The sequence below is a fragment of the Harpia harpyja genome, chromosome 18 (assembly GCF_026419915.1).
Source record: "Harpia harpyja isolate bHarHar1 chromosome 18, bHarHar1 primary haplotype, whole genome shotgun sequence".
In the NCBI taxonomy this organism is placed as follows: domain Eukaryota; kingdom Metazoa; phylum Chordata; class Aves; order Accipitriformes; family Accipitridae; genus Harpia; species Harpia harpyja.
In genome coordinates, this window is record NC_068957.1 from 19,879,309 (window position 1) to 19,897,538 (window position 18,230).

General features: G+C 35.5%; 1 protein-coding gene across 5 annotated transcripts in view; it reads right to left on the reverse strand.

The window, feature by feature from the left end:
- Window positions 1–18,230, reverse strand: part of DIAPH2 (diaphanous related formin 2) — a 264,713-nt gene that overhangs the window by 79,424 nt on the left and 167,059 nt on the right. For all 5 annotated transcript variants that reach the window (XM_052813767.1, XM_052813766.1, XM_052813763.1 and 2 more), the window contains one exon: window positions 7,470–7,605. In XM_052813767.1, coding sequence (XP_052669727.1) covers window positions 7,470–7,605 — 136 coding nt within the window. The remainder of the gene's footprint in view (window positions 1–7,469; window positions 7,606–18,230) is intronic.

The window sequence follows — 18,230 nt, forward strand, 5'->3', positions numbered from 1 at the left end:
TTTATGTGGTAAAGTTGAACATTCTGTACTCTCATGACAAATGCTACTACATTACGGCTCTCACCTTATGGAATATGACACAGAATGATGTCTCTCTAGGTTTAAAATCTAAGTTTCCAGTCCTGCAAAGTCACACTTTTACGTTTATTACTCATCTGGCAATGTCTAAAAAAGCCCAGCCATACTTCTACTTTCCGTTTTCAACAAAAATGTATATTCTGGTTACAAACCCAGAAACAGACTCTTTGTTTCTGCTGCACATTTAAAAGATGAAATGCAATATCTTTAGGATTTTTTAAATCTTCCACCAATAGATTGCACAACTCACCAATGACCAGCAATTTCAAGTTGGAAGTCTGAGTATGCAACTAACAAAGAACCACCGAAATCAATGCCATAACGTTCGAGTTAATTGAATTAGATCTCTACATTTGACAAGAAATAAGCTTTTATCATTAAGATAAGTGTCCTTTGATGCCTTACAGAACTTTTCCTTTTAAATACACATTGCCTTATCATCAGCCTTTTAAATTACCTTTAAGTACAATGATTGTATTGGGGTACAAAACTGTGCTAACATTCGTAGAAGTGTTTTAACTTTTCATTATTCAATACTTCATATGGAAAATTATTAGATAAGATCTATTATGATATATATTGGGAAATGATCATATTTAATTTATGAATTTAACTTTACATAGACTACCGTTAAGCAATTGGGGGGGGGGGGGTGTTAATAGCATATAGTAAAAAAAGGCTCATCAGCATGATATTCTTTCCTACATAATTTAGGAAACTGCTCTTGTGAAGGCAGCATCTTAACAGTTCTAGAAATGAGATACTACAACCACAGAAAAATATAATCATTCCACTACGGCAGATTTAGTCACCAAAGTTGTCTCTTGTCCCGCCATAACAGTCGAATAAACTTCCATTTCACTATAGTTCTACATGCAATTTTCCTCCTTGCTATCTGATTCCTGAACAAACCTTACACTAAAGAAGTTAGCTGATCAAGTAATTTAATTATTTCAGAAATGCTTTTTAACACTGGAATTTCTACAAAATATATGAGTATAATGTTACATAGCAATTACATTGAGAGAAACAATATTACAGGTATTTTCAAAATTAACAGTACCTGCTTTTTGAAGTAAGAATACTTTCTCCAAGGAAAAGGAAAGTTGAATTTACATAGACAACTATCCAAAGTTACCACTTGTTACTATTCAGTAAACAATCCCCAAGAAACCTACTTTTAAGAGAAAAGAATCCAATTGTTCTGCCTTACTTCACCTGTAATTATCCCAACCTCAGATTTCAGAGAGTCTAATAATTTTTTTTCCCCTGAAATTACCTCATTAAATCAGTTTACTTGGAAGGTACCATATGCCGTATTCATAAACAAACATAAATTTTTCTATTGCAAAATTTTAAAAGGTGAGATTAAGCTTTAAGTTGTTGTTTCTTTCTAACTTCTTGTCCATGCTCACATCTATTTGCATTTCTCTTGAGCTGCTTTTGACCCATATTAATAGCATTTACAGTAATTTTGATATCCCCCCCCATTCTCAAGATGGCTTCAAACTTCTGGATAAACAGATCTTAAAACATTTTGAGCAACTCACGCATAATTGCCTTGAAGAAGAAAAATCAAACCTCATCCTGGTTGTAGAGATGCTCACGTTTAAGCATAATGTAAATCTCTATCTAATTTTTTTCTGTGAATACTGCATTTCAGGAAGAGTGCAGCATATTCAAACAGACCATTGACATCAGTATGAAAGATAATAACTTCCCAAAGGAATTGTAACACTTGCCTCATTGGCATCCAGCACCGTAAACTAATAATCTGTAGAATGTAAATAAGCCCCAAGTTTTATCACTCCAGGTACCCCATGCAATCACTAGCCAATATATAAATTCAAAGGATTAAGGCTAAGACATTTACAAAATAATAGGTATTTCGTAAAAAACTTAGAATGGAGTTCTGTTTATGCTAAAGGACATAGAAGGGAGACATAACAATCAGCAAAGCACAAAATCATTAGAAAACTGTAGCAAAAGTACCTTCTTGAATTGTATCCTGCCACAGTCAATATGAGTGTAACAACAATTCAAGGAAACACAACAGAATTATTGCTGATACTAGTACATACCAGCTTGAATAAATAGCATATGAATTCTTATGTAAGTGTACTTGAAAAGGGAAAGTAGGCATATCCATCAACCACTAGCACACAACTTCATTTCCATTATCTTCCTCTGCATTAGGGGAGAATGTTAATATGTCTTCAAAACAATTAATTCAATACTAATTGGGACTGAGGAAGCTCATTCTATCTTTTATCCTAATACTGGTAGTTAAAAGGTGATTTTAATTGCCATAGTAATCAGATATAATGAAGAGCAAAACTGTTTCTGATTAAATAACATTTGCATCAGAATTGCTGTTATATGCTTTTCAGCTCCTAGAAAGCTGTCTTGAGTTCTTTTTTTCTCTCTTTTGTTCAGATATGCACATGGAAGCAATGCTGCAAGAATTTTGCAGATGTTAAGTCAGATGGAAGTCATGAAAGACTACGTATAAATGCATCATAGCCCGGTCTGCTACAGCTCTCAAAAAATAGGAAACTGCTGAAAAACAGCTATAAAGAATGTTCTCTTTCCACAGAGCTAGTGAATGCTAAAGAAGAGAAGGGACTGTTAAGCCCTTTTCCTACAGAATTCCTCTCCCATCATGAGAAAGAATGGTTCATAATTTAGACTGTGAAATTTAACACCTCTAGGTGTGTGGGTAAGTCACTTAAGTCTTTCTATTTCTCCATACTTCACTACAGAAACAGGCATACAGAAGTGCCTTACTAGTCCAGGAAATATTACGAACATTTGCATAAGTCTTACCACAGTGAAAAGAACACCAGGAAGGACCAAATATTCCCAAGTCCTACAGCTCCAACTGAGAAGGTGGAGCTGACCATCCACAGTAGTAGTGTTTGGAAGTAACAGAGTACAACAGTTGCCAGAATGTCTTGGTGTGGTTTTGACTGCACCACAGATCACAGTGAGAGATGTTCAGGCACCACATGATGGGAAATGAGTATTAATAGTAAGAATTTTTTAAATGGAGATTTTAATATTAAACACTACGAACTGTTTTAAGGTGTAGTTTTAAATCAATGATATACGAAATACTTTTTCACTAAGAATAGTTTAAAATTTATTCTGAAAAAATTAATGCATATAAGAGTAGAATTCCCCAGCCAAATTCAACTAACTGTAACAATTTTGATAAGGTTTTTTATTTTTAATTTTTAATCAGTCTTTAAACAACCACTTTTATATGGATATTAGTACCTTACTCAAAACTGCTTGAGCATGTCACAGATAAGGAAAAATAGTGTTAAATGCTGAAAAGATTTCTCAGAAATTTCGAGGTGTTCCGTAAGTTTAGCACTACCTAATGCCTTATCCATTACACTGCTTTTATACAAAGTCACAAAAATTGCCTTTAACTCAAGCCATTACACAGCCTTTTCTGTCCAAACCATCTCATTTATATCAACAATTTTATCCCAAATAATGCCAAATTCATTGACTACAACTGAAGAAACAACTTCCAGCAGAACTGACTTCAAGATAAACCACAGGCTCAAAAGATCTTAGTCTCATTTAATATTTATTTTTGTTTAACTGAGAACCACTTAACCTTTCTGTATGTATTACTGTGCTTATTTACGAAAAATAATACACATTGATATAACAAAGTTTTCCTGAGGCAGAGAAGTGTACATGTTGGATAAGTTCCTACCGTAATTTTTTATTTTAGAAGGTATATGTTGATTTTGTCACCTTTCAGCCCACTTTCAGTTTTGCACAAAAAACCTTGTATTTTGAAGTGTGGACGTGTTTTTAGATTTAGAATTACTTACGTTTGTATGATGCTGTCCAGTGTAAATCACTTCAAAGTTTATGGAGTTTATATGGAGTTGAGAGCTTTTCTTTATTTTTACATTCATCTTTACACATTTTGGAACGTTTAGCAGGATTTATATCAGTTTACACATAGTATTTCTGTGGCATCTCAGTTACACAAAGCACCAGAACACCAAACTGAGTAACCTGGTCTTCAAAATATTGGCAACTCTGAGGTTACTTCATAACTAGGTATTATACAGGACAGTTACTGATTCTGGCCACACTGCAGTTTTCTGCTCTCTCAGTTACACCAAGAAACAGATATTAATTGTAATATTTAATTAATTCTAATTAATTCTAATCTGGATTCTCCAGTGGCCACAAAAAAAAGCTGTAGCTGCGTAACCAGGTAACAGCAAAAAATACTTATTATAGAACTACACAGTAAAAGGCTGGAAAATGTAGGAACCCTATTGCTCTGACCTGAAAGGCTGTAGCAATGCATTAAAATTTTACTCTTGAAGATACAGCTAGAGAAATAACTGAAAGAGAGTTAGGTTAAAACACCCTTTGGGTGAAAATCACCTTGACAAAATGACAGCTTGAGAGGACATCTGCCTCCTTCCTCTAAGTCTTCTGTGTCACATTCACTTAGACAAATTTACAAACCATTTATATAAGCAGCAATGAGCATAAAGAAGTAGATGTATCAAGAAAAAAATAGTTACTTGGCAAAAACAGTTAATTGAGTATCAATGTCGTGGAATCCAACGGGGATGGAGCTATCCCCCTTACCTCCTGTCACGGCAATAGATTTGTAATATGTGAAATGCATATTTCAATATATTTAAAAACTGGAAAAACTATTTTAGAAGTATTAAACTGACTTTGACTGGTTTAGAAACATTAGTTATTTAACTGGCAGTTTCGGTGCATCTGGCCACGTACAGTTACTCACATATTTGCAGTTTCAGTAAAAAAGAAATATAATGCAAAATTAAACTTCAGTTGTATCTGTTGATAGGAAAAGTCTTTCATGACGAAAAGCAAAATGCTGTCAGTATACTGATGCATCTCTGTGACTGCTAAGCATGGTCTACCCCTCATCTGCTTAAAAAATTAACAGATGTAGACAAGTATGCTCTCACTGATTGAGCTGAAGCAATTTAAGAAGGTGTAACTTCAAACTGTTAGCCCTTAAACAGAGACTAACTCACTGACAACAGTATCTAAGTGGGCTTCTCGTACTTTTCAACAGCTAATAAAACATATTAGCTTACATTGTCTTAAGTGGCAGTTTAAATAACCTCTCTCAGTATGTCCTCCAGCACACTGGTAGAGGGGAGGGTGATGATGGGATATTTAGGTGGTTCTTACCCCACTCACAGAAAAGTGCCTGTCCATATTACAAAGGACTTTCTTTTGTCTTGGGCTTAGAAAAGTCTCATTAGACATATCCATGAGCTTAACTTCACAAAATATAGGAAATGTATTTATGCATCACCTGTATTTAAATCTTATATTTTGTTTATAGTTAAAATGAAATTATTAGAAAAATCTTCACATGGTATGAAATTTGTCATCTATGCAAAGCAACAGAGTTGTTTACTAAAACTTATGCTACAGTATATTCCATGCAGTTTCACTGCCACCTCAAGCAAGGCAAAATGATGCACACAAACACACAAGAATTTTTAAGAGATTCTCACATAAATAATTTGTTTTCTATCATGGTATTCAAATTACCGTACATTAATATAAATTAATTTTTAAAACTATGAATGCAAAGAATAAAGTATTGGGAACACCAATTTATCACAATCAGCAAATACAATAGCAAGTCTAATTTATGAATTCTTAAAATATAATTAATAGTACATATAAAGTGATAACAGAAGAAAGATTTTTCACTTGTAAATAAAACTTGTTCTCACTTTGCCCACTTCTTTGTTTGTGCAGATTGATATACAGGTTGCCCATTTTTACCAAATTTAAACTGTGAAATTACTGAGCAGAAAAAAACCCACAAAGTTGTGACATTTGTATACATATATCTATAAAGATAAAACACCACTACCTGCTGAAATCATTGTAAATATGATTCAGTCTGACAAAGTAATGCTTAAATAGATGATATATTTCTAAGATACATCGACACAAGTGTAACTGCAGGTTCTAGAGAAAGGTGGTTGCCAAACAAGAAGGGGAGGTTGGCTGGCTAACATTCCTTGAGGGCTGGCTGTACACACACAAGTCACAGGTTTTCACTAGTGATGGGAAATTTACTGATATGCCAGAAATACTGGCATTCTAAATATACGTGACACGAAACGGTATCGTGAGTATTACAAGACAGTATTTCTGCACTACTGCATTATCAGTGATGGAAAGTCTGACCAGTACCTTGTCTTTTCATGGTTCTGTGTTCACCTCCACAGTCATCCTCTTACATGTTGGAGTGGGTTTGTTTGCCTGGTCTAGTATTTTTCCAGTATTTTTCATCCATGTATAAATTGACTTTACAGATGCTTTATATATGCCCTTGAAAGGCAGTGTTATTTCTAAATTTACCCTCCATTCGATCAATCTCCAGCATAGAACTACGTTAGTTTGTCATAATTATATGGTTTACTGCAACATCATCCTTACACAAAGTTAATACATCATCACATCTTCCATGAAGTTCATCATAACGAAAAAACAAACAGCATTTTTCCATGAGTAATGGAAAAATTTCCGTTCAGTGGATCAAAAGGACAAGTGTTTTACAGTTGGGTCAGATTAGCAGATTAACACAAACTCATGGAAACTGAACAAAAAATTGCAGGCTCAAGTAATCTCTTACACAATCCAATGTACAATTTTACCACCTTTAGATGCCTTCTGGAGTCAGAGGTAAAGAATGAAGCCTGTATTTTACACCCTTCTGGAAATCTGCACAACATCAATATGAGGACCACCCGATTCCTCCTGCTTTCTTACCTTCCTCTCTCCTAGGGTAGCCTCATGCAAAATACAATATTCTCACAGCTGACAAGCTCAACACATTGCTTTTTATCATGCTGAAATGTCACTCTGTACTTAGGCATCAAGCTCAACCAGATTTTCCAGCTCCTAATAGGACTGTTGGGAGAACATCCATTATAACATGGCGCCTCCAAGCCCAAAAAGAAAGACGTTAATCGCCATACTACCTTGATTATAGAGATGTTCGCAGAATGAAACTAAAAACAAAGCAAGTAAGATACTACTTCTTGGAAGTAAATCCATATGAAAAATATCAATTGACTCCCACGAATGAAAACAAGCCAATAGTTCATAATAAAGCTCCTTGAAAGGAACATTACAAATGTTAGGTGGCAGATACGGAATTACGTGATCAGGTAGGCTAAAACAAAACAGAATTTTCGCAGAAAACGTTAAGCTTTTTTTTTTCAGCTTTCAAAACAGACAGCAAGTATTCTTCATATTGATCAGGAATAGCCTTCAGTTTGTTACTCCTTACTTTCTTTTTCTTTTAACAAATCTCTCTACTAAAAATGATGCCTTACCTTTGTTCATATCAATCAACTGCTGCTTCTTCTTCTGTCGCTCCAGTTTTTCTCGTTCAGCCTTCTCTTTTGCCAATTTGGCTCTCTTCGTTTTCTCCTCCATTTCTCTTCTTTTGTTGTTTTCTTTTAACGCCTCCTGCATTAGATAAAATGAACATGGGTGTCCATATACTGAGGAAAACTAGAAAGAATAACAAAAATAACCTTGTTTGCACAGATACTGTATTTACATCCAATGACAGGGAAAAAAAACCAGGGACTGGCACTCAATACTTCAAGCATCTTCAGAAATCTTAAGAGACAACATAACTTACCATACTATTTGTACACATTAGCATTATTAGATAATCAGAAGAGTGAAAATTGAAATAGCTTTGCATTTATGGCGAATGAAAAAGTTCCAAATTTTTCAGCAGCAACACGTTTTTGGGGTTTTTTTTCTATTAAGACTCTAAGTCTTACTCAAACCTGCATCTTGCTGTTAGGAAGGATTAGTGGGGATGAAGCAAAGTTCCCACTATAATGGACTTCAATTACAAGTGATTGAAACTCAAGTTACTAAAATTTAAGCTACAATTCCTCAAATAGTTTTGTTGAAATAGCCAAAGCAGTCTGGATCATTTAAACACACAAAACACATCAAAAGTAATGGAAAACAGTTGAATTTATAGACTAAAACTCTAAAACTAAAGTCTCTGAGTCAACAGGTTACACAAACTACCAAACTAAAAACTACAAACGTAAGAGAACATCCCTGGATTAAAAAAAAAAAAAAAAAACCAAACCAAACCAAACCACTACTTCCCACGACCTTGCCTCCATCAGGTCTAGAAGATATCTTCCTTTTCCAAAGGAGGTTAATCTCAATTTCTTGCTGTGGTGGGTTGACCTTGGCTGGCTGCCTGACACCCACCGAGCCATTCTCTTGCTCACCCTCCTCAACAGGATGGGGAGAGAACAAGATGACAAGCTCATGGGTTGAGATGAAGACAGGGAGACTGCTCATCAATTACTGTCATGGGCAAAACACTCGGGAAATATTAATTTAATTTATTGCCAGTTAACATAGAGTTGGATGGTGAGAAACAAAGACAAAAAAGAAAATACCTCTCCCCCCTTCCTTCTCAGGATCAACTTCATTCCTTCATTCCCATCTCCTCTATGCCCCAACTCCTCCACCTCGAGCAATGCAGCAGGGATGGGGGGGGAATGGGGGGTTCCAGTCAGTCCATAACAGTTCCTCTCTGCCACTCTTTCCTCCTCACACTTTTCACCTGCTCCACCATGGGTCCCTCCTGCAGGCTACAGTCCTTCAGGATAAACCTGCTCCAGTGTGGGTCTTTCTCCACGGGCTGCAGGGGAATCCCCGCTCTGGCACCTGGAGCACCTCTTCCCTCTCCTTCTTCACAGGCCCTGGAGCTCCCAGAGCTGTTTCTCGTACATTTTCCCCCTCGCTCCTCACTGCCACACAACATATTGCCCTTTCTTAAACACGTTTTTGCAGAGCCATCCAGAATCGGTTCCGGCACAGGGCAGCCCCGGCCTCTGCTCACAGAGGAAGCCCCTGCGGTCCCCGTCTGCCAGCACCCGGACACGTAAATCCATTACGCTTACTCATCACTTCTTTTCACAAATACCTTCATAACTCCTTTTACATTGCCTGCTCTCTCAAAGAAGAGAAGCATTTGAATTCCCTTAAGTTGTTCCCCAAGATCCTAAATTTCTCCTTAGTTTTGCCTTCCCTAAGATTCATTTATTATGAAGAAATTCACTGAAATCCATCACGATGGAATTTCACCAAATGTCACAGACATGATAAATGTTAGGGACAATTTTCTTATTTACATTCACAACAACTACAAATTTATTGCTCCCTTTCCTCTCCAACTCACAGTATACTAACAACCTCTACCTACAAGTACTGTTAGGTCTGGGCTTCAGGTGATTTGGGGAGTCGCAACACATTATGTCCAACAAGTAGTAATAACAGTAAAGAAGATACTGGATCAAAAAATGTCCAGAATTAACAAGGCACGTGCTCATTAATGATGTTTCAGCTTAAAGAGCTGAACAGTCAATACTTACTAAGCACAGGGCATAAGATAAATGGTTTCCATGTCAAAGTTTACTTTATTTCCTACGCAATTTAATTGTGTCTTAAAAACTAGGAAAATCACATATGTTCACAAATACAAACAAAGAAGATTTCTTTGTGGATGTCTTTGTAAATATCCAAGACAATGTATCAGTTAATATTCCACAAGTAAAATTTCCTTAAGAAATCTGGGGCAGACTTATATTACACAGTTCTATGTATTCCTCAGAAATGACATTTCAAATGTTTATAAACGAAGATGACTATTCACCTTACTGTGTACATGCTAGGAAGAAACTACGGACAATGCCTACCACTTCCAAAAGAAAATCCCATCTAAAGCACCTTGAAGTATTAAAATTTATATAAATTATTTCAGTATTTGGTAATCCAAGACTCCCAAATGCCCCAAATACAGAATATTCACTCAAGCAAAGGTCAGCATATTTCAGTGTGCCTATGCCATTTCAAGTATTTACTGAAGTAAAATACTACATGTAGCCCCTTCCTTAATAGCTGATACTGTTTTGCAGCAATGCTGGATACCACAGTTACCAGTGATGTTACTTGTGAACGCACTTGAAAATTGGACCAAGAACTGCATTTGCTGTACCATCACATAACCGATTGTACTGAGAAACACCTTTTCCTTCAGAAAAGAGAAAAGAGAATTAAAGGAGAGAAATCAATGTTTTATCCTTTTTGATTTTGGACAGTTCTGTCTCTGCACATTCAATCACACTTGACAGAGATTTCATTTTAGTGCAACTTCACAGGCTGTAATAAAAGTAAATGCCCACAATCTTAGGAGAGAAAGCAAATAAGAAGTGTCATGGCTGAACTAGTAGCCCACTAGCCATTGACATACTATGATTAGATCATAGATTGTCACATTTTCTAACAGGAAGACTACAGTAGACTGAACTAAAGTTCTAAAGTTACTGTATCTGGAAATGCACTTTGAGACACACTCTGCAAGTCCTAGCTGAAGGAAGACTATATGAAAATACAGATTGCAGTTCATAAAATATGCTACCAATGATGATTCAAACAAGAGCCTTTCAAAATGAAGGTTTAATCTTCCTGAAGAACAGTAAGATAACAAAATACTAATAACTGTGTGTGAGACTGTCCATCTACCTACACCCATCCCTTTGTATACACGTGTATCTACATACAAAACCAAACCCCCCCCATTCCAAAATATACAGCACAGAAAGCGCAAAAAGGTCAGATGGGCCTGTCCATTATTTCTTCAAAATGCACATTTCCTAGTATTTTTTTTTCCAGTACGTAAATGCTTTAGAGTATCTTCACAGACAGTCTCTTTACAGAGACTATAGAGTCGTAGACAGCAAGTAAAAATCCACTAAGCGCTAACCTGAAATACCAGACCTTTTTCTAAACAACCTGTTGCTACAACAGGTACAGGTTGCAGCAAAGGAGCATTAACACCCAGCACCTTCTGCAGTGGTCACACTGGGCACTCTGCAAGGCAAGGGAGAGAAATCCCAGCGAGGCATCACACCAATACACCTCTAGGGCTTTTGGTCCCTAGATTGGCCATTTCAGAACGAAGTGCAGTGCAGCGCTGCACACATACAGCTTCAGAAGCATTTTTCTAACAACATAAAAGGGTTACTCCAGAGAAAAACAAGTATCTTATCCGCTCTTAGCTTTGCTCTAGTACTCCAGTAACTGCTTGGTAACAGCTCCAGTATTTCTGATTATTATTTAGTGGATTCTTTCATGCCATCCCCAATTCTCTTGAACCTCCTACCCACCCAAACAGTTTTATGTCACATTCCTTGAAATTTAATATATCTTCTTTTCATCTACATACCAATTCAAAATGAATATTATGAAAAAAAGAACAAGGATGATCTATTTGAATCATCGCCATTGTTTAGTGCATGCAATCCCTTTCCTTCATAAAGTATCTCAGAACCAAACCACCTGGAATGTACTTGTTTATTATTACTCTCCATCAGGCAGTCTGACTCTTAACCATTTCATATTTGTTATGTCATTTACTACTGTACATTTAGTCAGAGTTGGATGAAAGCCTGCAATAAATCATTTGCAAGAACATACTCCCAGTTGTTTTCAAGTCATGTGCTGAAAGCAAAATAAATATATATTCCCCTGTATTTATAAACCTACTTTGTATTTGAATTAATATTGCTAACAAATTTGATCATAGTTTTTCAAAGCTGATTGAAGATGACTGTAAATAAATATAATTTTGACTCAGATGTATAGCGTTTTCTACAGCATTTGCTCTGCCTGAATTATACCACCAAACCTTGCTGCAAAAGGTTATTTTTCTCTCTCATGTGGCTTCAATTACTTCATTATTTACTATTTCCTTGCTTGCTAGACCTCTAGACTGTAGATGAGCCTAACAATTTCTAATACAAAGGTGACATGATTCTGCACCTGCCTTACTTACCACAGTGTTATTTGGGCCCCACCAATCTAAAGTTAAGCCTAAAGTTAAAAGAAATCTAGACATCATCTCCCGCTTTCACATCTCTTCTCTTTGGTATACTTTTATACTCCTCTATACCTATTCTCTTCCAAACTCCTGAGTTTTAGTGGACTTCTTTTAATACAGAACAGTGTTATTTCAGGTTACCAGGTTATTTTTGAGTATCGAATGCCAGTGATATCCTTTCTGTGTAGGTTTGCAGGCTAAATTACCTAAAAAGATAGAGATCAGTTTGAATATTGAAAAAAATAGCTCTGTAATTGGCATTGCTTTTAAAAGAGGAGGAAAAAAAAAAATCAGCAGTTCCGTTACTGCAGTGTAGCTCAAGAGTGACAAAAGTACATACCAGTATTCATAGGTATACACTACACAACTATACTTATTCCCTAATTAAGGGATAAAACCAAACTAATATAACAGTTACAAATCAGACAAATGTCACAAAGCAAGAAGCAATCCACAGTTAAGAAAAAAAGCCTTCCCAACAGCTTTGGAAAACATTTTGAAAAGCATTCATCTAGATACTGTCTTTTCAAAACTTGTAAGTGCATGCAAAAACTGAAATAATTTTCAAGTGAATCTCAACAGACAGAAATATTTTAATGCATACAACCTCTTTCTTTGATGTGCTGTTCATGACCCTCTGTATTTTTGGTTGGTGTGTAAAAATATGCAGTTTTTCTAATTCAACTGCAAATCAAAAGTTAGAGAAAGTTTGAGTGTGATTTTTTGTGGGTCTTGTTTAAATAAAAACAAAACCAAATTATCGTCTCTTCTAGCAGAGAAACAGATTCAGCAAGGAATATCATCTCTTGTTAAGGGAGCTAGTTGAAGGGGCACGTAGCTTGATGTTCCCCCTTGTGTTTGTTAGGATTCACTGAAGTAAGGCTCTTGTATTCAGGACTGCCAGTTTATAGCTTGGCTTCCTTAAGAAGCAAATAAAAAATTAATGTATCTCTTGCATTCTGTATATATCTTAAGTTTTGACAGACAAACAGATATTCACACACCAACATGGTTGTAAATAGCCTCTCAAAGGTAAATTATTAAAAACAAGAAGAAAGAAAACAAACTGTAACACACAAATCTCCTTGGATATTAGAGATGCAGTTGGCTACAAAGCAGTCATGCACCAATAATGAAGGCTGCCTGTGATCCCTCAGGCCTTCCCTAAATTTGCTTTGCAACTGCAAAATATGTGAACTGAAGTTCCGGGGGGCGGGGGGAAGAAAAAAAAAAAAATCTTTTTCAGTCATAACTCATTAGGAACAACAAACTCAGATTAACTGGAAGTTAATCTACAGAAATAGAGAGAGTTAAAATACAGCAGATTGAGCAATCAGTTTACATGTAAAAGAAAGATCTTTCATGAGTATTCCTTGGAGGATAACATATTCAAATACATTGTTATCCTTATGAAAATAATGAAAAAGAGATGCAATGAGCTGGTATTAAACAAGGGCAGACAAATTTAATTTCCTGATGAGTGGTCATGAAACACTAAGTAGAAAAGATTACGTTTGGGATACTGCCCCATGGTTCATGCATCAGGGCCATCACATCTGACATGAAATGTCTTTGGCATGCCATTACAGATTAAGATTTTTGGCAAGTATAGCTGTTGTTGTATATTCAGGTAGGGAGAAGGGTTTTGCTGTCAGCTTATCAGCTTAAAACACTTAAAACTGTCTAGCAGTGTAAGGCAGAAGAGGTTTTCAAGTGTTTACTGAACCAAGTTTAAGGCTACCAATGAAAAACTATATTGTATGTCTTAATTACTTAACAGTATACATATGAATAATTACTAAGTAGATCTCAAGTGGACGGATCTGGGACTGTTTTTAATACCTCCTTTAAATCAATATTTGGATACCAGAATAAACATGCCTAATTCAGATTATTCCTGAAAGAGACAGAGCACTGAAATACACACACACTAACAAAACTGTATTATTGTCATTACAAAAAAAAAAATTTTTTAAAAACCCAGCAAAACAAATGTTAGCTGTTTGGGGTACGATCTGAGAAGAGAAACCAAGGCCCACAGCAGATGAATTATTGTTTTATTCAAAAAGTGATCCTTCTGGATCAAGGAAGAGACAAAAATCAATAGGTTGGCACGTGAAGCCTTGCATCATCATGCAAGCACAACCCTTTAGATTCTTTAACAATAATTCACTCTAAGATAAATCTCTAAAAACTGTTCCTACAAAAGCCTAAATCCAGAAGAAAAAGTGATTTTTTTTTTTTTTTTTTTTTTTTAAACAGCAGGACCTTGAATATGATGTGTTGAAAGGTTTCAAAGTTTCTGGCTAGAAATTCTCAACAAATTTTAATAGAGGTGGTGAGAATTACACACAATAAAGTGTTAATTGATATAAAGTATTTAAATAACAAAATAAAACTGCTTGAGTTTGAAAGATTTTGCATGCTTCCTTCAAGACAGGGCTGACGGACTATCAGAAGAAAGCATTCTAGAGGTTGTGTGGCATTACACTCCAAAGAAATGATAAATGTGAAAAAAAACCAACACTGAAAGGATATGCTTATTCCTCTGCATTTTTTCCTCGATGTCTCTTACACCTTCCACTCCATGCTTTGTATTATATTTTGACAGGATAATCCAATTCTATTAGCTTGCTTTGGATTTCCCTAAACGTGATAAACAAGCAAATATGAACTTAAGGAAGTGAATGAGCTATAATTTACTACAACATCAGCAAGCTAATTGAAGATGCAATAATGCAGTGATCAATCTGAAATCACAATTAAGACAAACATGGATTCAAATTATCAAATTATCTTAATATGATATATGAACAAACAGAATGATGAGGCTAAGACTATATGAAACACCCTTGTGGAGATTTTAGAGATAAGTCAGATTCCTTCTTAATCATGACAGCTTTTTAGAAATATGTTAGGTACAGATGTAAGTATCTGTAGCCATATTACTTCTGAAAATATTACTTAATCAAAGGCATCACTACCATGAAATACGACATATGACATCTGTTGCTTTTACCCCATCCACAAGGGCAACCACGTCATCACAGAAACAAGTTAGACTTGTCGGAAACAAATCCTAACCCGATCTATGCTGCCCGTTATTTCTACACTTGCCTACCTTTAAAGGCTTGCAAATGCAGTATACTGTAATTCAGTTTAATTTCTTTTACTATTATTTATTTTCACATCTTTTGGATATCTTCCAAGAGAAATGTCATCCTTACCTTTTATATCATGAATAGAGTAGCTACTTATCTAGCAGTACTAACAGCTTGTTAGTAAAGTTGATGAGTTACCACTCCTATGTGAATTCTTCTGCTTCTGATTCTATGTCGTGGAAACCAGGACATTCCATTACATATAAACTTCACTAGCCTACACCTAATTCCTGATTTAGTCAATATCATGACTAAAAAAAATAATAATTGTTCTCAGCACTAGCTGGATGTATACACTCAGATGAGAATTTAGAGAGCTTACAAAAGGGTCTTTGTGTGGGTTATCGAGGCGGGGGGGAGGAAGGGCTTGCTATACACTGCCTGTTAATAAGAACAATGTTTCACTTTTGATACTACCTCTTGGGAAATTTCGCTAGAGAAAATACTTCTTGCTCATTATTCTTTATTTTTTCATAGCTTCCTGCTACCTAGAAACTGTTATCTTTCAGACTACATTAAAGAACTGTTACTTTTTAGGCAGAAGGGAGAAACTGTATTCCCAGACAAATAACCAGGGAGAACAATGAATAAATACAGCCTTTCTTTTAATCCACTCCTGAATTACAAACTCAATTTATGAGTTTGAAAGCTGGGAATTTAGCTTGACTATGTATTGCATTTCATAGTAAATCATATATTTATTATGTATTAATTTACGTATTGTATATTCATTGATTTATATTATTGTAGCCAATGACCTGCTGCATTCAAGCGACATATCAAAAAAGCCACAGAAAAAACATTCCTGAGTCATGGAGCTTGAAATTTACTCTGAAGCAAGTTACAAGCAAACAAATATTAAGAAGAAGAAAAGGTCTTACAGGTACATTTATACTCAAGATGCTGAATCCACTGTGGTGAAAGTTTTTTCGTTTGAAGGCAACATATCAAATGTTTTGTTTCCTGTCTGGTTACAGGGCATCAATCTTATAAAATCTTGAAAGACCAGGGTAGTCATCACCCAATAAAAGTGGTTAGTTTACTGAACATCTAATATGTCTTATCATTTTGGGGAACTTTTCACTTTCTGGATCTTGTATGACAGAGATACTGTAAAAGATCCCAGCCACACAGTAATCATCAATCAATAGTCTGTGTCGATACAAAAGGGCAGTTTATTTCACAGGTCTTTTACAAGAACCCATCTCTCATACTGCCAGTTGATGAGTTACATCTGCCTAAATATTTTCTTACACTAGAATACAACCCTTTTTCCCTCAGTACATTTATAATGTAATTTAAAGATTTAATTCCTTATTCAAAGAGCTGCATTTACACAAATGCAAGGGAAGCAGTCACCACTGATAAAACTGTCTACCAGATATAAAAAAAAATATCACTTCACTGAAGGAGAAAGCTTCCCTGCATTTCATAACAACTATGCCCATAAATGCCTGTTACTGCTTCAAATTTTACCCAGCTATTCTTATAGGCATTATTACAACGTTGGTTTTTTAGACTCAAAATTCACCTTTAAGACTATCTGCATTAAAGGGGGAGCCCACAGAGCAAACAAAATCCGAAATATTTAAGAACTGTATAAGAAAAAAGAACATTTCCTATCTAATGCTAAAGTATATATTTCATACAACTTCCACAAAGCACACAATCTCATTAAAAGGAAGTTTATGTCCATTTGCAAATGTAGGCATGACAGATTTGGTGCTAGAGTATTTGAAAATGTCCACCAACAGAAACAAACGTTCAGAAAGTGACAGATTAAAAATATTTCCGATCATTTGATATAAACTCTGTGAGACAGCAGGTTTAAGTGAAGAACCAAAGCAGAAAAGAACAAACTGGCATCTTGCTTCAGGCAACTGATTAATCACTATTTGATAAGAACCTGAAACCATATCAAACCAAAAATATATCAGGTTGCAATTGTCCTCAAGGACAACAGAAATTTGTGTTTACTTTCGACGGAAGAAAGGACTAAATCAATAAAGTCTAAAAAACATTTCTTCTTCAAAATAGTCCTAAATATAAAAGGCACACTATTATTCAGTAGATCTACTATTTTAACTGCAAAGAGAAAAAAAATTTAAAAAGAGGGAAAAAACCCCAACAACAAAAAAACTCTTATTGCTACTTTTGATTTAATTTCTCTGTAATTGTCAGCTCCAAGAGAATAAATACACCTTTTTTTTTTTTTTTCCTCCAGGCTCAATTTCGAATCATGTTCCATTTGCAAAGGAAAGTCATGCTGAAGTGCTTTACTTATTTCTTGTGATATGCCTTGAATACAATGAGGTTATCAAGACATACTTAAGCACAAAAAGTAAACATAGACATAGGTGACACAAGTACCAGGAAAAATCTCGTTAAAACCTCACTTCAAAGGTTTAAATATTCTACCTAATCTTAGGGGAAAAAAAAAAAAAAAAAAAAAAAGACTGAGCCTGAACAAGAAGCAGTACAGCCATGAGGAGACCATGAGGGACAAGAGTTCTAACTGGAAGAGGTAGAGGCGTAAAGTGATGCAAACTATATTTCATTGTCTCACTACAATGAAATTGGGTCTAATTGTGTTTCCTGAAAAAAAGGTTAGAGAAGCCTGGGGATGGTTTCAGGACATGGTTTAGTGGGCATGGTGGTGTTGGGTTATGGCTGGACTTGATGATCTTAAAGGTCTTTTCCAAGCTAAACCATTCTATGATTCTATGATAAAATGGAGGCAAATAGAATAATAAATAAATAAACAAACTCTGTTTCTTCAGTCTTCACCTCTAGGTTGATTCGCTATACTGCAGGCTCAATGAACTTAAATGGCTCACAAGGAATATTTCGTTACATGATAGGTCAGAGATGCTGTATATTTATTTGGCTATTTGGAATCATATGATGGGCAGTTTCAATGGTGTCACTTAGACTGAATTCCCAACTACGCAGTGCTTTTTTCTCCTCCTAACCTCACAGAAAAGCCCCCCAAAGTACTTATTCTCTCT